The 26,057-nt window shown below is 44.8% G+C and overlaps 1 protein-coding gene across 3 annotated transcripts in view; it reads left to right on the top strand.

The window, feature by feature from the left end:
• The window catches only part of LOC137563310 (proto-oncogene Mas-like), a 32,418-nt gene extending 7,485 nt beyond the window's left edge, over window positions 1-24,933 (top strand). For 2 of the 3 annotated variants that reach the window (XR_011030316.1, XR_011030315.1), the window contains 3 exons: window positions 17,944-18,011; window positions 20,420-22,352; window positions 22,387-24,933. Coding sequence is in view for 1 of the 3 variants with exons in the window: in XM_068275604.1 (XP_068131705.1) it covers window positions 20,494-21,447 (954 nt within the window). In the remaining 2 variants the exon portion in view is untranslated. The other variant, XM_068275604.1, reaches the window with a different exon arrangement.
• Window positions 24,934-26,057: the final 1,124 nt, after the last annotated feature.

Raw genomic sequence — 26,057 nt, forward strand, 5'->3', positions numbered from 1 at the left:
ATCCTGCCACTGCATACCTGTTCAGTGATCCTGCCAATGCATACCTGTTCTGTTCAGTGAGCCCTCAGCCCACTGCATACCTGTACTGTGATACTGCCACTGCATAGCTGTTCAGTGATCCTGCCACAGCATACCTGTTCTGTTCAGTGAGCCCCCAGCCCACTGCATACCTGTACTGTGATCCTGCCACTGCATACCTGTTCAGTGATCCTGCCACAGCATACCTGTTCTGTTCAGTGAGCCCTCAGCCCACTGCATACCTGTACTGTGATACTGCCACTGCATACCTGTACTGTGATCCTGCCACTGCATAGCTGTTCAGTGATCCTGCCACAGCATACCTGTTCTGTTCAGTGAGCCCTCAGCCCACTGCATACCTGTACTGTGATCCTGCCACTGCATACCTGTTCAGTGATCCTGCCACAGCATACCTGTTCTGTTCAGTGAGCCCTCAGCCCACTGCATACCTGTACTGTGATCCTGCCACTGCATAGCTGTTCAGTGATCCTGCCACAGCATACCTGTTCTGTTCAGTGAGCCCCCAGCCCACTGCATACCTGTACTGTGATCCTGCCACTGCATACCTGTTCAGTGATCCTGCCACAGCATACCTGTTCTGTTCAGTGAGCCCTCAGCCCACTGCATACCTGTACTGTGATCCTGCCACTGCATACCTGTTCAGTGATCCTGCCACAGCATACCTGTTCTGTTCAGTGAGCCCTCAGCCCACTGCATACCTGTACTGTGATCCTGCCACTGCATAGCTGTTCAGTGATCCTGCCACAGCATACCTGTTCTGTTCAGTGAGCCCTCAGCCCACTGCATACCTGTACTGTGATCCTGCCACTGCATACCTGTTCAGTGATCCTGCCACAGCATACCTGTTCTGTTCAGTGAGCCCTCAGCCCACTGCATACCTGTACTGTGATACTGCCACTGCATACCTGTTCAGTGATCCTGCCACAGCATACCTGTTCTGTTCAGTGAGCCCTCAGCCCACTGCATACCTGTACTGTGATCCTGCCACTGCATAGCTGTTCAGTGATCCTGCCACAGCATACCTGTTCTGTTCAGTGAGCCCTCAGCCCACTGCATACCTGTACTGTGATCCTGCCACTGCATACCTGTTCAGTGATCCTGCCACAGCATACCTGTTCTGTTCAGTGAGCCCTCAGCCCACTGCATACCTGTACTGTGATCCTGCCACTGCATAGCTGTTCAGTGATCCTGCCACAGCATACCTGTTCTGTTCAGTGAGCCCCCAGCCCACTGCATACCTGTACTGTGATCCTGCCACTGCATACCTGTTCAGTGATCCTGCCACAGCATACCTGTTCTGTTCAGTGAGCCCTCAGCCCACTGCATACCTGTACTGTGATACTGCCACTGCATACCTGTACTGTGATCCTGCCACTGCATAGCTGTTCAGTGATCCTGCCACAGCATACCTGTTCTGTTCAGTGAGCCCTCAGCCCACTGTATACCTGTTCTGTGAACCCGCCACTGTATACCTGTTCTGTTCAGTGGACCTGCCACTGTATACCTGTTTAGTGAACACGCCACTGCATACCTGTTGTGTTCAGTGAACCTGCCACTGCATACCTGTTCTGTGAACCCGCCACTGTATACCTGTTCTGTTCAGTGGACCCGCCACTGTATACCTGTTCTGTGAACCCGCCACTGTATACCTGTTCTGTTCAGTGGACCTGCCACTGTATACCTGTTTAGTGAACACGCCACTGCATACCTGTTGTGTTCAGTGAACCTGCCACTGCATACCTGTTCTGTGAACCCGCCACTGTATACCTGTTCTGTTCAGTGGACCCGCCACTGTATACCTGTTCTGTTCAGTGGACCTGCCACTGTATACCTGTTCTGTTCAGTGGACCTGCCACTGTATACCTGTTTAGTGAACACGCCACTGCATACCTGTTGTGTTCAGTGAACCCGCCACTGTATACCTGTACTGTTCAGTGAACCCACCGCATCAGTGCGCATACCTGTGCAGTTAAGTGAACCCACCTACCTACGTGAGTGCACGCAGTGTGATATACCACTCCGTGCATACCCGATATGGACAAAACAGGTAGAGGAAGAGGAAGAGGTAGTGGCAGAGGCAGAGGAAGGCCACCCGGCAGGTCTGCGCGAGGTCGTGTAAATGTAATTTCGTGTGGACCTGGCCCACAGTACAGTGCTCGGAAGAAGGCACGTCCCATCACCTCCCAAGATTGTCAGGACGTGGTTGAGTATTTAGCGACACAGAACACCTCATCTTGCTCAGCCACCAGCGCTACTACTAGCACCACTTCCGCTGCATTTGACACTTCGCAAGAATTATTTAGTGGTGGTGAAATCACTGATGCACAGCCATTGTTACAGCCAGATGAATTTTCACCAGCTCATATGTCTGCGTTACGCGACAACACTATGGATGTAACGTGTAAGGAGGATGAAGGACCTACACATTTGGATTTTTCTGAGGCAAGCGAAGCTGGGCAGGATGATTACGATGATGACGATGATAGGGATCCTCTGTATGTTCCCAATAGAGGAGATGAAGAGGGGGACAGTTCAGAGGGGGAGTCAGAGAGTAGTAGGAGGATAGAAGTTGCTGAAAGAAGCTGGGGCAGCTCTTCGTCAGAAACAGCTGGTGGCAGAGTCCGGCACCATGTATCGCCAGATTCGCCACCTATGTACAGCCAGCCAACTTGCCCTTCAGCATCAGCTGCTGAGGTGCCCACATCCCAGGGTGGCTCAGCGGTGTGGAAATTTTTTAATGTGTGTGCCTCAGATCGGACCAAAGCCATCTGTTCGCTCTGCCAACAAAAATTGAGCCGTGGAAAGGCCAACACTCACGTAGGGACAAGTGCCTTACGAAGGCACCTGCAGAAAAGGCACAAACAGCAATGGGATGGCCACCTGAGCAAAAGCAGCAGCAGCACACAAAAGCAAAGTCACCCTCCTTCTCCTCTTCCTCCTTCAGGTGCATCATCTGCTTATGCCGCTCTCTCCCTTGCACCTTCACAGGCACCCTCCTCCACTCCGCCTCTGCCCTTGAGCGGTTCCTGCTCCTCTGCCCACAGCAGCAGTCAGGTGTCCGTGAAGGAAATGTTTGAGCGGAAGAAGCCACTTTTGGCCAGTCACCCCCTTGCCCGGCGTCTGACAGCTGGCGTGGCGGAACTGTTAGCTCGCCAGCTGTTACCATACCGGCTGGTGGACTCTGAGGCCTTCCGTAAATTTGTGGCCATCGGAACACCGCAGTGGAAGATGCCAGGCCGCACTTATTTTTCCAGAAAGGCCATACCCCAACTGCACCGTGAAGTTGAGAGGCAAGTGGTGTCATCTCTTGCGAAGAGCGTTGGGTCAAGGGTACACCTGACCACGGATGCCTGGTCTGCCAAGCACGGGCAGGGCCGCTACATTACCTACACAGCCCATTGGGTGAACCTGGTGGTGAACGATGGCAAGCAGAAAGCGGCGGACCAAATTGTGACACCTCCACGGCTTGCAGGCAGGCCTCCTGCCACCTCCTCTCCTCCTGCTACATGCTCTTCGCTGTCCTCCTCCTCCTCCTTGGCTGAGTGGCAGTTCTCCTCTCCAGCTACACAGCCCCAGCTCCGCAGGGCCTATGCTGCATGCCAGGTACGACGGTGTCACGCCATCTTAGACATGGCTTGTCTCAAAGCGGAGAGTCACACTGGAGCAGCTCTCCTGGCTGCTCTTAAGAAACAGGTGGATGAGTGGCTGACCCCGCACCACCTGGAGATAGGCAACGTGGTGTGCGACAACGGCAGCAATCTGCTTGCCGCTTTGCATATGGGGAAGCTGACACACATACCCTGCATGGCACATGTCATGAATCTGGTGGTTCAAAGATTTGTGGCAAAGTACCCTGGCTTAGCGGATGTCCTGAAGCAGGCCAGGAAGTTCTGTGGGCATTTGAGGCGCTCTTACACAGCCATGGCACGATTTGCAGAAATTCAGCGTAAAAACAACATGCCGGTGAGACGCCTCATTTGCGATAGCCCCACTCGCTGGAACTCGACCCTCCTCATGTTCTCCCGCCTGCTAGAACAGAAGAAAGCCGTCACCCAGTACCTCTACAACTGGAGTAGAACGAAACAGTCTGGGAAGATGGGGATGTTCTGGCCCGACAACTGGACAATGATGAAAAATGCATGCAGGCTCATGCGGCCGTTTGAGGAGGTGACCAACCTGGTGAGCCGCAGTGAGGGCACCATCAGCGACTTAATTCCCTACGCGTACTTCTTGGAGCGTGCTGTGCGTAGAGTGGCGGATGAAGCTGCGAATGAGCGTGACCAGGAACCGTTACGGCAGGAACAGGCATGGGACCAATTTTCATCAGACCCAGCTGTTTCCTCAACACCTGCGGCAGCACAGAGGGGGGAGGAGGAGGAAGAAGAGAGGTCATGTGCAGAAGATGAGTCAGACTCAGAGGATGATGAGCAAGGTGTTTCTTTGGGGGAGGAGGAGGAGGAGGAGGGGACAGCGGCAGGAGAACAACCGCAGCAGGCGTCGCAGGGGGCTTGTGCTGCGCAACCTTCCCGTGGTATTGTTCGCGGCTGGGGGGAGGAGGTTGACTTACCTGACGTCACTGAGGAAGAGCAAGAGGAGATGGAGGGTACTGGATCCGACTTTGTGCAGATGTCGTCTTTTATGCTGTCCTGCCTGTTGAGGGACCCCCGTATAAAAAACCTCAAGGGGAATGAGCTGTACTGGGTGGCCACACTACTAGACCCTCGGTACAGGCACAAAGTGGCGGACCTGTTACCAACTCACCGGAAGGTGGAAAGGATGCAGCACATGCAGAACCAGCTGTCAACTATGCTTTACAATGCCTTTAAGGGTGATGTGACGGCACAACGCCAGCAAGGTACCACTGCCACTAATCCTCCTCCCGTGTCCACGCAGTCAAAGACAGGACGCTCCAGCGATCTCATGGTGATGTCGGACATGCGGACGTTCTTTAGTCCAACGCCTCGCCGTAGCCCTTCCGGATCCACCCTCCACCAACGCCTGGAACGGCAGGTAGCCGACTACCTGGCCTTAAGTGTGGATGTAGACACTGCTGTGAACAGCGATGAGGAACCCTTGAACTACTGGGTGCGCAGGCTTGACCTGTGGCCAGAGCTGTCCCAATTTGCCATCCAACTTCTCTCCTGCCCTGCCGCAAGCGTCCTCTCAGAAAGGACCTTCAGCGCAGCTGGAGGCATTGTCACAGAGAAGAGAAGTCGCCTAAGTCACAAAAGTGTTAAGTACCTCACCTTTATAAAAATGAATGAGGCATGGATCCCGGAGGGCTGCTGCCCGCCCCAAGACTAAGTCAGTCCCCGCACATACAGCATCTCTGCCTGCACGCCGTGTGACTGGCTGCCTGGCCTGCCCCAAGAAGACTAAGTCGCTCCCAGTCCCTCCACACAGCATGTCTGCCTGCAGGCCGCTTCACTACCTTCTCCGCCACCACCAACAGGGTCCGGGACTCCAGGCGGATTGCTGAATTTTTTAGGCCGCTGCTAGCAGCGGCCGCTGTAATAATTTTTCGGGTGCGTGTACATGACTGCCTAATTTTTCTGGCTGCACTGCGGGCAGCTGCAACAACAAAAGAAAAGGCATGAACATGCGCCCATTCCCCTTCGTGATCATTACCTTGCCGTGGTGAAGGGGCTTGCGTATCACAATGGAGCAATGACCGGCGCCTAGATGAGTGTCTCGGGGGGCACACCCACGATAATAAGGTCGTTGCCTCATTGTGGTCAGACCAAATTTGATCAGCTGGACAGTCACTGTTCTGTCATTCAGCTACATCAGCCAGGTGACTGACCATATGGGCTGTAAAGCCACCAAAACCTGCACTCTCGCCATGGTGCGCACCAGTCCAGCACGGCCGTCACTACACAAACAGCTGTTTGCGGTGCGTTACACGATGAGTTTGGTGCGTCAGTGTGAAGCAGTACCTTAATTACACTACCTGATTGATGTATACACATGCAAGATGTTTGAAAGCACTTTAGGCCTGTCATTTAACATTCAATGTGATTTCTGCCCTTAAAACGCTGCTTTGCGTCAAATCCAGATTTTTCCCGGGGACTTTTGGCATGTATCCCACTCCGCCATCCCCCCCTCCAGGTGTTAGACCCCTTGAAACATCTTTTCCATCACTTTTGTGGCCAGCATAATTAATTTTTTTTTTCAAAGTTCGCATCCCCATTGAAGTCTATTGCGGTTCGCGAACTTTAACGCGAACCGAACCTTTCGCGAAAGTTCGCGAACCCGGTTCGCGAACCGAAAATCGGAGGTTCGGCCCAACTCTAGTATAGATAGATCACCAACACCAAACACGAGAAACAAAAGCAGAGTCCAATAACAGTCCGGGGTCATACACAGGTATCTGAGATTCGCAGTACAGAAGGAGCAGGCAAGAGAGTAGTCGAGAGTTTCCGGGGTCAGTTCAGGCAGCGAGCAAGGAAGGTCCAAAATCAGGCAGAGGTCAAAAATCCGAGTAATCCAATAAAGAATAGTTTTCCAACCAGGATACATGCACCCAGCAGCTAGACTAGCTAACGCTATCACGGGCAATGACAGGAAGCACTCAGCAGACTTAAATACTACATGCAACCAATCAGTGGCCGGCCACATGCACACAACAGCCAATCACACGCAGGCATAAATCAGCTGACAGTGAGATCAGCTGAAACAGATGACCACAACAGGTCAGCTGACCCACTCAATACTGACCAGCAAAGCTTTCTGAGAGAATTAGCCATAGCACAATGGTCAAGCTCACCACCTCTGATGTAGGAGGCCAGGGTTCAATCCCAGGCAGGGTCAGAAACTATTATTTCATATTATTAAAATAAACCCCTGCTAAGTGTCAGCTGACTCTACCTCAGTCGTCGCCTCAGACCATACTGCGGCCGAGAGGAGCGGATCCTTACACAAACATTCTCCAAATCATGAAACTGGCAATTTTGCTGTGAATTTTGCCACTTGCCAGTCTTCTCCATCTGGATCAATAGTCTTGATATGATTTTCAATGGTGGTGTTCATTTATATGTTATAGTTGATTTACTGTAAATGTATCTCTTTTTCCTACTCTTATGTTCATACTATCATTTACTATGAATGTTGGTAACACCCTTTACTGTCTGCTTTCCAGAACATGAGTAATATCCAATCACATCCACTTAAAGGGAACCAGAGAGGAATGGGGGGTGAAAAAAGGAAAATATTTTATACATACCTGGGGCTTCTTCCAGCCCCATAAGCCTGAATCGCTCCCACGCCGCTGTCCTCAGCTTCCTGGATCCGCCGGTACCGGGCCCGTCACTTCCGGCGGACGCGGCCAATTGTCCGCATCACAGGGGCTCCCTCCATACATGTGCGCATGCGGCTGCGCAGTAGGCGGCCACATGCGTATGTGTATGGAGAGAGCACCCTGTAATGCGGAGAATTGGCCGCGTCCGCCGGCCGACTCTCGGCAATGACGGGACCCGGTGGTGGCGGATCCAGGCAGCGGAGGACGGCGGCGTGGGAGCGATCCATGCGTATGGGGCTGGAGGAAGCCCCAGGTATGTATATTTCATCCTCTCTGGTTCCCTTTAACAACTGCCTCCAGTCATTTCCAATAAATACAGAGAAAAAGGTGCTTGCGTCTCTTCCTCGCACAAGACAACTAACATGTTTATGCTTGCAGCCATATCCTGACATAGTAGTAGCAGTAGAGTATTGTATCATCCTGACTCAGAACTTCTTGCATATCATGACATAGTGATCTTAACAATCTGCTTATAGGCCTATCACTGAAATGACTGGCATCACTCCAATTACTCCTCACCTTGACTCATCCACCTCTCTTTTCTCTTCAGGTGCTGCATTTCCTCCTGTAATGATAAGTACAGTTTAAAGCTGACCAGAACACAGAACTTCCTCTCTGCTCTAAAAGATACACAACAGCATAATAACCTTTAAAGAAAAACATTTCTTTGTTACCGCTGATACAAATCCTGCAATACATCTGCAGTGTGTCTACTTCCTGCTTTCAGGGAAGCAGACACATTGTTAACATCCTGTGCTTTTAAATGAGCGTATCTGCCTTATCCGCCATGGCAGTCGGGTGACACAGAGAGCGATCAAATTACAACTTGTGATTAGACACAAATGAGGGGGAATTAGACAGGCTAAACTCTCTAAATACATACAGGGTACATTTCTCTACAGTGGTGTGAAAAACTATTTGCCCCGTCCGGATTTCTTATTCTTTTGCATGTTTGTCACACTTAAATGTTTCTGCTCATCAAAAACCGTTAACCATTAGTTAAAGATAACATAATTGAACACAAAATGCAGTTTTAAATGATGGTTTTTATTATTTAGTGAGAAAAAAAACTCAAAACCTGCATGGCCCTGTGTGAAAAAGAAATTGCCCCCTGAACCTAATAACTGGTTGGGCCACCCTTAGCAGCAATAACTGCAATCAAGTGTTTGCGATAACTTGCAACAAGTCTTTTACAGCTCTCTGGAGGAATTTTGGCCCACTCATCTTTGCAGAATTGTTGTAATTCAGCTTTATTTGAGGGTTTTCTAGCATGAACCGCCTTTTTAAGGTCATGCCACAACATCTCAATAGGATTCAGGTCAGGGCTTTGACTAGGCCACTCCAAAGTCTTCATTTTGTTTTTCTTCAGCCATTCAGAGGTGGATTTGCTGGTGTCTTTTGGGTCATTGTCCTGCTGTAGCACCCAAGATCGCTTCAGCTTGAGTTGATGAACAGATGGCCGGACATTCTCCTTCAGGATTTTTTGGTAGACAGTAGAATTCATGGTTTCATCTATCACAGCAAGCCTTCCAGGTCCTGAAGCAGCAAAACAACCCCAGACCATCACACTACCACCACCATATTTTACTGTTGGTATGATGTTCTTTTGCTGAAATGCTGTGTTACTTCTACGACAGATTTAACAGGACACGCACCTTCCAAAAAGTTCAACTTTTGTCTCGGCGGTCCACAAGGTATTTTCCCACAAGTCTTGGCAATCATTGAGATTTTTTTTTAGCAAAATTGAGACGAGCCTTAATGTTCTTTTTGCTTAAAAGTGGTTTGCGCCTTGGATATCTGCCATGCAGGCCGTTTTCGCCCAGTCTCTTTCTTATGGTGGAGTTGTGAACACTGACCTTAATTGAGGCAAGTGAGGCCTGCAGTTCTTTATATGTTAACCTGGGGCCTTTTGTGGCCTCTCGGATGAGTTTTCTCTGCGCTCTTGGGGTAATTTTTGTCGGCCAGCCACTCCTGGGAAGGTTCATCACTGTTCCATGTTTTTGCCATTTGTAGATAATGGCTCTCACTGTGGTTCGCTGGAGTCCCAAAGCTTTAGAAATGGCTTTATAACCTTTACCAGACTGATAGATCTCAATTACAGTACTTTTGTTCTCATTTGTTCCTGAATTTCTTTGGATCTTGGCATGATGTCTAGCTTTTGAGGTGCTTTTGGTCTACTTCTCTGTGTCAGATAGCTCCTATTTAAGTGATTTCTTGATTGAAACAGGTGTGGCAGTAATCAGGCCTGGGGGTGACTACAGAAATTGAACTCAGGTGTAATAAACCACCTTTAAGTTATTTTTTAACAAGGGGGGGCAATCACTTTTTCACACAGGGCCATGTAGGTTTTGAGGTTTTTTTCCTCACTAAATAATAAAAACCATCATTTAAAACTGCATTTTGTGTTCAATTATGTTATCTTTGACTAATAGTTAACGGTTTTTGATGAGCAGAGACATTTAAGTGTGACAAACATGCAAAAGAATAAGAAATCAGGAAGGGGGCAAATAGTTTTTCACACCACTGTATGTTTTCCTTCTGTCCTGTGCATAAGTTCAGGTCCACTTTAAGCTTCCAGATGTAAGTAACAAAACTACAATCTGCATATCCTCATTCATTTATAAACAGAGCACCATGAGCAAGCTTTGCTCCATCTCTTATTTCACTAGGCTGTTAAGCTGCACAGAGACAGCGATATTTGTCATTCTGAATAATTAAGCTGTTTATTCAGAAGAACAGATTTAGGAACAAGTGCTGTTCAGTAGCCAAGCAGCCTGTTTCGTTCCATGCAGCACCTTCAGCAATCAGCAGTAAGCACCAAGCAGCACCCGCAGCTGTAAGAACAATGTATTTTTCATTTGGTGATCTGTCATGAGGGATCACTGATCAATGTCATGAGATACAGATGTGAGATTTTCACATATGAAGATCATTTGTATTAAAGCTGAAGCAATGAAAATCTAACATCTGTATGTAGCTTAAATGTAATTCTTCCTCTTGTATTCTATTTTTTTTACCGTATAAGGCTTACAACACATTATTATTTCACATATTTGTATATCTTGTGTATGAAACCATCAAAGAACATGAAAACACACAATAAAAAGTTAATAAATCAAAGAGTCCATCATCAATCTAAAGGTAGCCACACACGATACAATGCATCACACGTGTTAATATGTTCCATATACTGTATATACTCGAGTATAAGTCTAGAAATTTAGGTCTGATTCACTTCATAAAAGTATAGGGGTTGACTTATACACGAGTCACAGCTACACTGAGCACACTGAGTAATGTGTGTACTAATAGTGACATTGCCATTTGCAGCAATTTACTCAGTGGTAAGTGATACTCTGAAGAAAGGAAATGTCAAGAAAACATAAGTCCGAAAGTCCTGGCCACAACAATTAACAAGGAAAGAGGCAGGAGGGAAATACTGGGCTGCATAAAGGGGAGTGAATTATTGCAGCACTTGAGGACCTGGAGGAGTTATTGGCTGCACTTATGGGACAGGGGGGGGGGGGGGGGGGGTTAATGGCTGCAATACTGCATGCAGGGCAGTCATTAACCCCTCCTGAGCCCCAAGTGCAGCCATTAACTTTGCTGGGTAGCCCTATATTTGAGTCAATAAAAAAATCCAGCTTAAGAGGGTTGAATATTGGAATCGACTTAAACGCAAGGTCGACTTGTATTCAAGTATATATATATATATATATATATATATATATATATATGAAGATGTAAATATTTGGAAAAAAAATCCTTAAGTCTATAAATCAAAAATAATAATCTATCCTACAACATTCAATAAGAAAAAAATGACCAGAAAAGCCCCACTCCCGATTTACTTTTATTTAGGAAAAAAGCAAACAGTAAATTTGATTATTGCTTATGAAAGGCAGTTATGATCTTTAAGTCCATCAGAAACCCATATATCAACTATTGACTAAGTTCTAAACCATAAATGGACAGCCCAAATAGATCCATATCCAGCACCACTGGCATTAACTAAAAGAAAATGTAAAAAAATCCAAACCTCTGTATGAAAAAGTATGACAGCAGCCAAGAAATGTCTTATTGTGCGAGAGTAGTAACAGAGGTGCTGTAGTGACATATTGTAGAATGTAGTTAATTATTAAGGATACCCACTTTTACTTTAATTATCCCAGTTTTGGCATCAGTAACACTACCTTTCTACAGATAGTGGCATGTAACCTCACCTTCCGAATGATGCTTAGCCTAGGCTTTTTATTATGCAAGATTTTTCTCCCAGAGCATTCTGGGAGACCAGGTGTTGTTTTTTTCTGACTTTGGAAGCACAGTAAACAAACTTTCCGCAGTGATGCACTTTGCCAGCAAGATGCTGTCATAAATGTAAGAATGTAATTAAGTAGAGAAAAGATTTTACAATGGGCAAACATTGACTACACCATTTATAAAGTAGATAATATTGTTAAAAATAAGCAATTTTATTCATTAAAGGGAACCCCAAGGGCAGAAACATGCAGAGGCTAACATATTTCCTTTTGAACAATGCACATTGCCTGGCAGTCGTGCTGATCCACAACCTCTAATACCTTTAAGCCATAGACCCTGAACAAGCATGCAGATCAGATGTTTCTGACTTAAAGGGACTCTGTAACAAAAATGTCATTGTGTTTTCTACCATCCTACAGGTTCCTAAACCTATTCTAATGTGCTCTGGCTTACTGCAGCACTTTATACTATCACCATCTCTGTAATAAATCAGCTTATCTTTCCCCTGTCGGACTTGTCGTCCTGTGTCTGGAAGGCTGCCAACTCTTCAGTGTGATCTGCTATGCATGCCCCCTCTATGCACACTCCCCTGTGTGTGTGTGTTATTTACATTAGCCAGCTTTTCTCTGCTCTCTTATCTTTTACAAGCTGGATAAATCCTCTGTTCACATACTGATGAGTCACATACTGCAGAATTACAGACAACCAGGCAGAGCTGTCTGCAAGAGTAAACAAACAATCAGCTTGTAACTCTTCAGTGACCTGCAGGGGTAAAGAAACACACAAATGATCTCTTGAGATTCAAAAGGAAGGCTGTATACAGCCTGATTGTGTATGGATGTATTTTCTATGTGTGGACATACTGTACATCAACCTACTTCCTGTTTTGGTGGCCATTTTGTTTGTTTACAAACAAACTTTTTAAAACTGTTTTTGACTACTTTTAATGCGGCGGGGAGCGGCGAAATTGTGACAGAGGGTAATAGGAGATGTCCCCTAACACACTGGTATGTTTACTTTTGTGTGATTTTAACAATACAGATTCTCTTTAAATCTGCGAAGGGTGTAACTCAGACACTACTGACCAGAATGATCAGCAGGACTGCCAGGCAACTGGTATTGTTTAAAAGGAAACAAATATGGCAAGCCTCCATATGTCCTTCACCTTGGGTTTCTTTTTAAAGGGAAGCTTAAGGCTAAAAAAAATGATTTTAACTTACGTGAGGCTTCAGCCCCCTGGACTCCTACTGTGCCCACGACGTCCTCCTCATCCCCTCTGGCCAGCAGCAGCTACCCCGCAAAGCTGGCCGTCGCCATCAGTTTGCGGCTACTGCCCAACTGCGCATGTGCCGCACACACCCTCACTGCACTCCCGCGACCGGGATCAATCTGCACATGCCCAGTAGCGATTTCCGCATACTGCACATGCACAGAATCTTCCTGGCCATGGGAGTGCGATCAGAATGCTTATCGCTCAGGGCCATGCATGCGCAGTAGCTGATGACTGGTGGTGAAAGGCCAGCTTTGCGGGTGTCGCCGCTGCTGGCCGGAGGGAATCAGGAGGACATTGTGGACACTGCACAAGTCCAGGGGACTGGAAGAAGCCCCACATAAGTTAAAATCATTTTTTCAGCCTTAAAGAGAATCTGTATTGTTAAAATTGCACAAAAGTAAACATACCAGTGCGTTAGGGGACATCTCCTATTACCCTTCGTCACAATTTCGCCGCTCCTCGCCGCATTAAAAGTGGTTAAAAACAGTTTTAAAAAGTTTGTTTATAAACAAACAAAATGGCCACCAAAACAGGAAGTAGGTTGATGTACAGTATGTCTACACATAGAAAATACAACCATACACAAGCAGGCTGTATACAGCCTTCCTTTTTAATCTCAAGAGATCATTTGTGTGTTTCTTTCCCCCTGCAGCTATCTTCCACTGAAGTGTCAGGCTGTTTCTTCCTGCAGAGTGCAGACAGCTGTGCCTGTATGTAATTCCTCAGTATGTGAAAGCCCAGCCAGCTCAGAGGAGGATTTATCCAGCTTGTAAAAGATAATAGAGCAGAGAGAAGCTGTACTAATCTAAATAACACACAGGCAGTGTGCATAGAGGGGCCAGGAGGGGGGAGATGCATCACAGAACCACAACACTGAAGAACTTGGCAGCCTTCCAGACACAGGCTGACAAGTCTGACAAGAGAGAGATAAGTTGATTTATTACAGAGATGGTGATAGCAGAAAGTGCTGCAGTAAGCCAGAACACATTAGAATAGCTTTTGGAAGTTGTAGGATGATAAAAAACAGGATGCAATTTTTGTTACGGAGTCTCTTTAAGCCCCCCTTTTATGCTATATTCAGTAAAGTTCCTGTTTAAGATTTGAATTAACCCAGTATATTTGCTGTGTATGTTTGACTAAATGATCTGCTCTTGTTTTGTTCATTCCAAATATATACAAAACCCGAAATTAAAGGACAACTGTAGTGAGAAGAATATGGAGGCTGCCATATTTATTTCCTTCTAAACAATACCAGTTGCCTGGCAGTCCTACTGATCTATTGGCTACAGTAGTGTCTGAATAGCACCAGAAACAAGCATGCAGCTAATCTTGTTGGTTCTGACAATAATGTCAGAAATGCCTGATCTGCTGGCTGCTGCATGCTTGTTCAGGGTCTGTGGCTAAAAGTATTAGAGGAAGATATATATTAAAAGTAACATTTTTAAAGGACCACTGTTGTGAAAATCTTAAAATTTAAAATATATGTAAAAAACATACAAAAGAAGTACATTTCTTCCACAGTAAAATGAGCCATTAATTACTTTTCTCCTATGTTGCTGTTACTTACAGTAAGTAGTAGAAATCTGACAATACCAACAAGTTTTGGGCTAGTCCATCTCTCCATTGGGGATTCTCAGCATAGCCTTTATTCTGTATAAAGACAATCCCTGACAAAGATGCTGGCCAGCCTTCCTGCTCATCGTACACTTTTCGGGCAGTTGGACGGAGCAACTGCCATTCACTAAGTGCTTTTAAAAATAAAGAAAACCCTGAGAACCCTCATGAGGAGATGGCCTAGTCCAAAACCCATCAGTTCTGTCAGATTTCTACTACTTACTAGGGATGATCACATTCTTCTGAGTTGATGCAAATTTTATGTAGTGGCTGGATGGTGTACTGGTTAAGGGCTCTGCCTTCAACATGGGAGACCAGGGTTTGAATCCTGGCTAGGTCAAGTACCTACTCAGTAAGGAGTTCAAGGCAAGACTCCCTAACACTGCAGGGTGGCCTCTTGAGTGCGTCCCAGTGGCTGCAGCTCTTGAGCGCTTTGAGTCCAACAGGAGAAAAGCGCTATATACAAATGTTCGGAGTATTATTATGCATATGTATGCAGTTTGAAAATGGACCAATCAATTTAATCCCAGGTTTAAATTGATTGGTCCTTTTTTAAGCTGCATATATTTGCATAACATTCATTGTGCATAATATCAGAAGTATTTGCATCTCATTGATCATCCCTACTACTTACTGTAAAGGCTGTCATACACTGGTTGACTGCAGCCAGATCGACCAACAGATAGATCCCTCTCTGATCAAATCTGATCAGAGAGGGATCTAATGGCTGCCCATACACTGCAAACAGATTTTTTGAGCATGAAATCGATTCACAATCTGTGGAGCTGCCACTGCCGCCTGCCGTGCGCCCCTCCTCCCCTGGCCAGCCGCAATACATCACCTGTCCACCCGTGCGAGTCCCCGTGTCCCCGCAAGTCTCATTTCTTTCAGCGCACTACTCCATTTTCGCTTCACTTCCTGTCAGTGTCCCAACCTGTCACAAGCAGAAAGTTTAAACAGTAGAGCGCCCTCTACTGTTTAAACTTCGCTTTCTCACAGGACAGGAAGTGAAGAGAAGACGCCGGAAGAAGTGACAGACTGCAGAGACCTGGGGACTCGTGCTGGCTGGACAGGTGATGTATTGCTGCGTCGGTCTTCGCCATATCAAACGCCGCTAACGGCGCTCCCGACCTGCTGGCAATTGAGCGAAATTTTCCGCGCAGATCGACGGAATCAATCAATTTTGGATGGAAATCGGTCATCGGTCCGTGATTGCGTTATCAACTTCACAGCAGATTCAATCCCAGTGATCCAATCTGCTGTCTATCGGCGGGAAATCGCATTAGTGTACGGGCAGTGCACCTTAAGTGACAGCAACATAGGATAAAAGTAATTTATAGCTCATTTTACTGTACTTCTTATTGGTATGTGTTTACATATATTGTAAATTGTACGATTTTCGTGACAGTGGTCCTTTAAACAAAGATAATTTAGCATTTTATGTTCTTACTTCTTTTACTACTGAACAGCACATCTGCTTTCTATTATGTTGTAAAAATGAATAAATTACATGTGACAGATAGAGCTGTCTTCACGGCTTCAGCTTAGAACATAGGATATTTCATTGTGAGCAAAAATCACGCTCTCTATCAGTAATTCTTCTGATAAAAGATAAAAATAGGCAGCAAATTGTGCAAAGTGCACAATTAAATGTACCAGAGATGGATGTTTTCTTCTTTTATCTGGCCAGCACAAGCCATTATGCACTGTGCCAGCCATCGCTTCTGCATTTTATCACAAGTGTTCTTTATGTCTCAGCCTTGCCTGCTCATATTGTTCAGTCTGACCTTGATGAACAATGCCGAAAAAGATGCTTTCAAACATCCAAACACATGAAAGCATACATACTACTTGAGAATCTCAAGCAGCTTGAGTGTCTCATGCCTTTCAAATCTACGCAAAAAAAGACTGAACTTTATATTCACCTATTTATGAATAGCCTCAATCTGATATTTAGAGGGTGATTATTTAATCCAAGTAATAGCAAATTGCAATATTTTAGCTCGGTATGGCAATGCTCGCAAGGTAAGACGCAATCACATCCTACCAGGCCATTAAGCAGCCATGATGTGTACAGGAACCACAAGCTACCGGGGTCTCCCACACAGCAGGACCCCTGCCCAGCTGCATCGTTCAGAAACAGTGTGAGGGTCTGACGGACCCGTCGTTCCTTACAGTAGTCCGTGTGTACGCACCCTAAGTCACCTGTAGGCACATGCCCTATGGTAAATCCTGGGGGTGGAGGCGCCCACAGATAGTATTATAATGAAACAAAAAATTATAAAAAGGTGGAGGGAGGTGTATTTACCACTCCAGATGGAAGAACCCAAACCACAGGGTTAATGTAAATTATTAAATTATTTATTCAGGACGATTAAAAGGACAGCGCGTTTCATGGGTCTCAGCCCGCTTCTTCAGATCAATACAAGTGTGCCTTTCAAATATGGTCACAAGGATGAAGGCCACTGCCATCCAGGGAGTGCTTTGGAATATAAAGGAGTTCCTGAAATCTCTCATAAGGAGTTAGACTAGTCCAAAACCTGTCAGATCTGTCACATTTCTACTGCCTACTGTACGTGACAAGAACAGTCAGTGATAAATGTACAACATGTATTTTAAATTTTACACATTTTCACAATAGTGGTCCTTTAAGCACTAACTATTGACTGAAACTAGAGGAGTTGCTCAGAGCAACCAGGTAATCACAAAAATTCTAATTGGTTGTTTTTCTTGGCATCTGCTCCAAGCTTTCTTCATACTGCCCTTGGCAAACTGGTCACAGAGTATATTTTGCTAGTGTGTGCATGAGATGACTGTGACTTGCAATGAAAGCGTCCAAGTGCACATAAGGTGATATTGTGAATTGCTTATGACCATGACTGACTGTTCCCCACAGTTACTAGGACTGTTCACAACAGCAAGTTCTAACTTGATTAAAAGTAAATATTAAATAGATTTGAGGATTAAGGTTTCATTGTATCGCTCTGAAAAGAAACGATACATTCATAAACTGCACCCAGCAAAAAATAAACATGTCACCTTACTGATATAAAAAAAAATCAATGAAAAAGCGTAACTACGGAGCGATTAATTTTATTCCATTGCCAGGAAGGGCGTGCTAAGAGCTTGTAGCCATGTATAATTCTTTCTGCGCCAATACTGTCTCCTCTCAGCATGATGCTTGGTGTTTTGGTGGCTTGTTGTCAGGCCAGGGCATAGTCGTACGGCCTCAATGGTCCACATGCAAATGCCAAACCAAAAGGTTTCAAACATCACACGTGCTTCCAGGTCCATATTTCACTAAACTAGACAGGGTTTTTCCCCTGCTATTTATCGCTTTTTGGGTTCATCTATTGTTTAAGTATCCTATCAAGATGTTTAAATGTTTCCAAGAACAGCCAAACGACACAGCATTTTTGGTAAGCTAAGAAGTGCTCTAACTTTTTTTCTTTTCTTTTAGCTGGCTTCTTATGGGACTTGTCAGAATGGAATAAAATGAATGAACCTTAGAACATTTTCAGGAAATCGGTAAGAGCATTTTAAAAATAACTTTGTACTTAAAAAATGAAAAATATGTTCTCATTTTTAAGTAAACCTGCATTGGAGAAATATGGAGGCTTGTAACAATCGTGTCAGCAGGATAACAGGTCTCCGATTGTGTGGTGATCTGCAGTATCACCAATAATACAGATACTATATCTGATTATATGGTGATCTGCAGAATCACCAATAATACAGAAATAGTTAGCAAATGAAGTGTAAGACGTGACAAAGTCACTAGCTTTATTGCACTAAGTGTAGTGATTGGTGCAAACAGTAATTTTCTGATAGATCCTCAGCAGTAACCTCACCAGTGGTGATGGAGGTTACAGATAGAACCACAGCGGTAACCTCACCAGTGGCGAGGGCCCACTGGTGAGAGAGAGTAGTCGGACAGATCAGGTAGGCAACAGACGGGCAGACAAAGTACAGAATCGGCAGGCAGAATCAAAGTGGAGTTCAGGCAAAAGTCGGCAACAAGATCAGATGGGCAGAAGCACAGAATCACAAGGCAAAAGGATAGTCGAGAGTTCAGGCAAGGTTCATACACATAAAGGCAATAATATCAATTATAATTATAGCTATTAAACAATTCCTAGCTCTGTGTGAAATCCCCGGTTTCCTCCCGGATCAAAGCACACCGGATCTATCTAAGGTCTGAGTGCTAACACATAGTATTCGCAACAACAGACAGCGAGCTACTGGCAGCTCGCTGTCTTTATGCTGGCAGGGGACTCCCAGGCACCCCCCCGCCAGCCCAGCCAATCAGGGGCGAGGAGCACTCCCTGTGATGTCAGCCGACCCGCAGGTCAGCTGACGCGTCTCCGAGACGCGTTAAGGTCTTGCTGCTGGCCGCGCGCGCATAGCTCTGACGCTATGCGCCGGTGTCAGGCCAGCGCGCGGCGGTCTGAGCTGAGCGGCGGGGACGGCGGTGGTCGTATCCCCGACACTCATTACAAGGCTATTAGCAACAGGTAAAAAGGTCTTAATAATGGCAAGGCAGGTAGCCTCAGCACCTCCTACCAGTCCACCTCACCCAACATCCACATTTAATGCTTTTACTCTCCTTCAATACTTCATTACTTCTCCTATCACCTCCTCTATCACTTTTTCCTGTCATGCCCACTGTTATAACCCTCCCCCCTTTCCCATTTGCATGCTCCACCATAACCTACTCACCTGTTCTGCCAGCCCTCTCAGTCCAACCCAATCTATCCACAATCTCTTCTCACCCATAGCACCAATATTTTGTCAGCATTAAATGGGATATCAGTGTTATTATTGCAACACCACAAACTGCATGACCTTTCTGGACCTCCATTACCATTCTTAACCCTAATCCACTCACTCACTCACTCACTCACTCACTCACTCACTCACTCACTCACTCACTCATCTCCAATAGTTAACAGTAACCCTTTCCCTTTCTGTTAGATGCCCCCCTCCCCCCCACACACAAACACACACACAACCTCCAGTGTATAGGTATACCACTTATTCCCTCTTCTCCTATAAGCACCAGCCAAGTGTTATGTAGAAAGAGAAAACCCTATGGCGTGGGGGGTGGGGGTGGGGGGAGGCTAGGCACTAGTTGATGGACACAGAGCCCCAGGGGATGATTTACAAGAAGAAAACACTGCAGGTGATTATAACTTTATAGAAGAGCACCTAGTGAATATGTGATAAACACTAGAGGTCTGCTTTAACTTATTTCCTGTGCTAGAATAGGTAAGCTGATAGAGAGAATAGCTTCTGTTCTGATGGTTTACACTGCCGGAATAGGGGTTAAAGCTTGAAGAGAATATGCTTACAGTGACTGTGCAAATTGAAGGTAATCTGTGGAACGCCCAGTCAGTAAGTCATAGAAATTTACACCATGTTAATTAATTTATTTTTGTTTAAAGCACACCTGAATTGACATGTGACATGGTGAGATAAATAGAGGTACATATAATACTAGCCTTAAAATGAAAGTGTCTGAAGCCTCTTTCTGTTTTCCAGTCCAGCAGGTGTGAAAAAAAAACAGTTGTTATCTATACAAATGAGCATATTGAAAGGCTTGTCAAATTCAGTCTGAAGAGTAAATAAAAGGCAAAAGATCTATGATATGTTTTTGTGCTTGGAAGTTAAAGGGTCATTATTACATCTGTTTATCAGATCGGCAAGGCAGATTTGACACGGCTGATGTTTAGAATTTTTAAGTCTTAAAATAAAGTGCTTAACCGAACATAATACTGTAATATGAGACTCAGTTCTGTGTTAAATTTACCTGTAGTAAAACATACATTTATCATCTCGAAAGTTTATTTTCACTTTAGGTTTTCTTTAAAGGCATCCTGAAGGGAGAGGGATATGGAGGATGACATTTATTTTTATCTGTATCTTTTTTGTTACAGGAGAGAAAAATTTGAAGCAAAGACAAATTCGGTTTATTGGTTGGAAAGAGTTTTCTGCTCAAAATTCCATCGACATGGCGGCTTCAGGAAACAGCTCATCGAATAGCACTGGCAGCTCCAACCTTACCGTGATCTATTCCGTGGTTGCCAGTTTTGCTGCTCTTCTCTGTCTACTGGGGATGTTGGGAAATGCACTTGTCATCTGGATTCTTTCTTTTAAGATAAAAAGGAACAAATACACTGTGTACATTCTCAACCTTGCTGTTGCGGACTTCATCTACCTTCTTTTTGTAGCCGTGGTGATGCTCTTAATGGTTGCAACAATGTTTGGTTACAAATACAATTCAAAGGTGACAATCCTTGCCCTAGAAGTGTTATATGACTTCGGGTATGGAGCAGGAATGATCTTTCTGACAGCAATAAGTGTTGAGAGATGCCTTTCCGTTCTCTTCCCTATATGGTATAAATGTTATCGGCCCAAACGTGTATCGCTCTTCACATGCACCTTCATCTGGATGCTGGGTGCCCTTTTGTCCCTTCTGGATAATTTTGTCTGTCCTCCAGCCAGCTTCATGATGATGACTAAAGAATGCACCGGAGTCCAGGTGTTTTCCATTGTCCTTACCTTTGTTTTCTTCATTCCACTTATGCTCCTTTCCAGCTTTGTCTTGATTTATATTGTCAAAACAACCTCCAAGAAATCCAGACCTCCAAAAATCTATATTGCCATCATAGTCACTGTCATGGTTTTCTTGTTTTCTGTGGCACCTATCAGGTTGCTATGGTCATTACTCTATTTTAAGACATTCACAAACAGAATGTCCGCTTTGGCCTTCTTCTTCACCAGCACATATTTTACTGTGTTCAATAGCAGTGCAAACCCTTTTATATATTTCTTTGTGGGCAGACACCGGAAGAAGAGATTTGGGGGCTCAGTCAATGAAGCGCTTAGCAGAGTGTTTAAGGACGATGACACCGAGCAGTCATCTGGCTATGATGGTAATACTACAAGTACTAGCTTTAAGTAAAGTGACAACACTAAGGGCCAGTTCACACTGGGGAGCTTTTCAAGAGCATTTCAGCACTTTGCTGATCACCGGCAATCATTAAAGCGCGGTGACAGTGTATCCCCTATCAGACTATTCTCACTGCAGCGCTTGCAATTTGAATAAACTGCAAACACACTACATGTAGCATGTTAGGAGCAGTCCCGATGTGATTCTCGTTCCCCGAACTAAAGTGGCAAAGCACAGTCGCCAGAAAATCACCAGCAATTTGCAATGCAAAAACGTAATCGCTAGGTGATTACGATTGCCTTTTACAATTGCAGGTGTGAACGGGGCCTGACAGTGTTTAGTTGGGAGAGAGCATTACCCTTTGAGCTGCAGATTTTATCCTGTAGCAATGTGGTAATGTAAGACTTCTTATTCATCTCAGTTAACAAACATAAACAATATAATTATTGTATTTAATGAAGACATTTGATCTTCATTCTTCATTTGATCATATAATAATATGACACTTCAGAAAAGATTATTAACGGTTGGGCTCTAGATAAGGTTTTAAACTCTTACTTTGAGATTAAAATTTGTATCTATACTTGTACCAGATAGCTAAGACTAATGTATGTTAGCACCCCAAAGTTTGCTTAAAGTGAACCTTAACTGAAATGTAAAAAAAAGTTTCACTTAACTGGGGCTTCCACCAGCCCCCTGCAGATGTCCTGTGCCCGCGCCGTCACTCAACGATCCCCCGCCACGGCTCAGTTTCATTTTCAGTGATTGGCCAGTCGCCAGGCCAGTGCACTGCACAGTCCTGGCCGTGTGCAAACTCAATTGCACTCCTGTAGCCATCCTGCACATGCACAGTATGCGTACTACACGCACATACATATGTAGTAGGCATACTGTACATGCGCAGGAAGCTCCCGGGAGTGCAAGCAATTATGCGCATCCAGGGCTGCGCAGGCGCACTGACCAGTCGCTGAAAATTAAACTGAGCCGTGGCAGGGAACCAGGTGATCGGTGAATGGCGGCGCCGGTGCGGGACATCTGCAGGGGGCTGGTGGAAGCCTCAGATAATTGAAAAACATTTTTTTTGTTTCATTTAAGGTTCACTTTAAAACTAAAGTGATTTCATTCTTCTAATCATGCATCAACACAGATTATTGACAAATGTTTCGGGGGCACTGCAGGTGCCTGCTGTCACTGTGCCCCCCTCCTAAATCCCCCCCCCATTTTTCCATACTTATTCTGATGAAGAGGACCTGCCGTGGCCCTGGAACAATTATCAATAATCTGTGTTTACGCATGATTTGAAGAATTAAAATCACTCCAGCTTTAAGTAAACTTCGGTGTGCTAACTTTAAACTTTGCTATATCAGACTGGCGTTGATTGACACCCAGGTTATGCACCCAACTACTCGGGAAGGCGTGCCACTCCTAAACCCCTCTGTTTGACTATACTTGTACCAGATCATGAGTGTTGCTCAGCTTGAGTATGACAATATAGAAAGGTTTCGGTGTTTCCAGTAGCAGGCTCCCACTACTGGAACACCTAGGTGGTATGCAGAAAGTGCCCAGTACCGGTAGTTTAAAGGTAAACCGGCCCGCTCAGCTTTCCAGGTCCTGCCAGATATTGGATGGTCGCTCTCCTAGATATTGTTTTGGGTAAAAGTATTACCGGTACCTCCAAAGGAGGTCTGACTGGAAATATTCGGGGATCATGATTATGACAATGGCGCCTTTGATAATCACTGCAATATTTTGAATACAATAAGTTTGCACAAGACACAAACTGAATTGGGGTCATTGTCAGCACAAAATGTATTACTGTAACTGCACACTTGGACTCTACTTTTTTTTTAAAATGTCTGTGATTATATGGTAAAAGATTGCAGCCCTCATGTGGGCCATATTGCAACAGCGTTTCTATTTCTTGTCAGCCCTAAGATGAAAGTCCTTTTTGTAAAAACAAATATATAATTATAAGGCTTGTGTTATTGTTTTTTAATGTTGTTACAGATTATCTTTCCAATTAAGCTTAAAAATATTTAAATTTGAGCTTCTAGGACCTACAAGCAGAAACTGTTATTTATCTAATGATGTGAGTGGTGAGATGGAATTCCTCAGAACACAGCCCAGGCACTCCCCTCTTCCTACATGTGTAATTATCTCACCATAACAGACAACTGCAATTCTGGATGGAAATCAGCTGTTTAAATCATAAAAAAGCCACACCTAAAACTTGTTTTACTGGCAGAAAGACTGAGTTAACTCTTCTGATAAAAGCAATTTATACAGTACATTTGAAAACTGTAAATCCATTGTGAACTGGTTGAACTTGATGGACGGATGTCTTTTTTTCAACCAAACTAATTATGTAGCTATGTATAGATCTGAACTGAGGAGATTGCTTTTCCATCAACAGGAGTGCTAATTGGACCTAAATGCAAATTTAAATGTTTAATATCATGCTTGTGAAAAACACTCGCCTAAGTAAGACCTGACTTTCCAAAATCATCCCTTGATGAGGTCTGCGAATGTCAACATAAACAGCTTGCTTCTGTGGATTCATGGTTATGGGAACAGTCATATTGGTTCTGAATCTGGGTCTACCATACTCTTGGCACACAGCAGATGCCCACACACCCTCCTTCTGCATTCATAGGTTACATGGATGACACACTCACCCTCAGTTTTCCTTTGAGGCAGACCTTGAGCCTCAATGAGTAGAAAAAGACACCTGTGAATGTTGGTGGTTTTCTGCAAAACATGCACTGTTGGTCGTACTTGAGTGGAGAAACTTGCTTTAGGCCAAAAACGTACTTTTCTGAGCACTTTGTGATTTGAAAAGCTCTTGCGAATGTAATGTTATGGGTGTGATCCCACTTGAGCGATGTGATTTTGTAAAAATCCCCCATAACGTTGAATTAGCAAAAGCTTTTTCAAATCACTAGCGCTTAGAAAAGGCTTCTAGTGGGTTTGAGCCCTCAAAGCATACGTGATGATTGCTAGGCCTAGTCAATAATGGCTAGACAATCCTATTTCTATGAGCCATATACATGCTTCTTCAACACCCTTTAGCTGAACACACACAAATGCTTAGTATAAGTAATCACTGTGGTATCTACTATCTACAGTAGTGAATCAGGTCCTACTGAGCTAATTTATACGGCAATATGTCCAGTTCCTTCTATGAGCCTCACTTCCTATTGCTCATGTGCAGTTATGTGCTCATTAACAGGGATGGGAAGGTCACTGCACTTTACAACACTGGTTTCCTGCAATAGTTTATGCTGCTGTGGTCTTTGCAGGAAAACGTAGTTATGTCCAATAAGACTAATCATAGTAGTAAAAAGGTTCTAATCATTTCATGCCATATTTATTTTGTGTTTCAATGGTTTTTTTTAAATCTAAAAGATGTTGTATTTAAAATGTATTCCTTCATTGATATATTGTGGCTTGGCTACGCTTGTAATATAGAAGATGTCTTATAATCTCCATTAATGTGAATAAAGATGAAATAAAAGAAGCTTGTGCACAGTAATTTATATGCCTCTTCATGCTCTGGCTTGTTGCGGACAAGCTGAATAACGTTTTGACTTCTCATGTCTCTCAAAGTCTCACAAGGTGTGCATGTATCTATCAGTATTCTCATTCTTACCCAACTACAAAGCCTGTACAAAGTCAAGTGAATATGCCCCACGTGTGTGTGATAGTCGAACTGGAAAAAACTGAATCATTGCACCAGAACATTTTGGTGCAAGATAGCAGGTTACATTTGAACCCCAATATTATGAAACCTGCAGCCTCTTTACTTTTCCTACCTTGACCCTAACTACGTACATCAAACTAGTCATTGACTCCTTTAGTTTAGAGATGGCCCGAACCTCTGATTTTCGGTTCGCGAACTTCCGCGAAAGTTCGGTTTGCACGAATTTTCGCAAACCACAATAGACTTTAATGGGGAGGCGAACTTTGAAAACTAGAAACACTTATGCTGGCCACAAAAGTGATGGAAAAGATGTTTTAAGGGAACTAACACCTGGAGGGGGGCATGGTGGAGTGGGATAGACGCCAAAAGTCCTGGGGAAAAATCTGGATTTGACGCAAAGCAGCGTTTTAAGGGCAGAAATCACAATGAATGCTAAATTGCAGGCCTAAAGTGCTTTAAAACATCTTGCATGTGTATACATTAATCAGGGAGTGTAATTAGAGTACTGCTTCACACTGACACACCAAACTCACTGTGTAACACACCGCAAACAGCTGTTTGTGTAGTGACGGCCGTGCTGGACTGGTGCGCACCATGGCGAGATTGCTCTTCCTCAGTGATATCAGGTAATGTCTGACTGCCTTATCAACTTTCGATGGTTCTTTCTCTACCATTGTTAAAGCTTACATCTATTTTTTTTAAATTGCATTTTCTGCTGGCTGTTCAGTACCTGTAACGAGAATCTGTTATGGAGGGCAAGTCTGCCATTGTGAGTGACCTTGGGTAATGGCCGGGGAATCAGGGTTCGATTCCGGTCCAGAGTGGGAGCCTGAGAAAGGGCTACCACCACCACACATCCAAGTAAGAACCCATTTGCTGTATAAATAATGTACCTGCCCTGACCGTGCTTTGCAGACCAGGC

The sequence above is a fragment of the Hyperolius riggenbachi genome, chromosome 3 (genome assembly GCF_040937935.1).
Source record: "Hyperolius riggenbachi isolate aHypRig1 chromosome 3, aHypRig1.pri, whole genome shotgun sequence".
In the NCBI taxonomy this organism is placed as follows: domain Eukaryota; kingdom Metazoa; phylum Chordata; class Amphibia; order Anura; family Hyperoliidae; genus Hyperolius; species Hyperolius riggenbachi.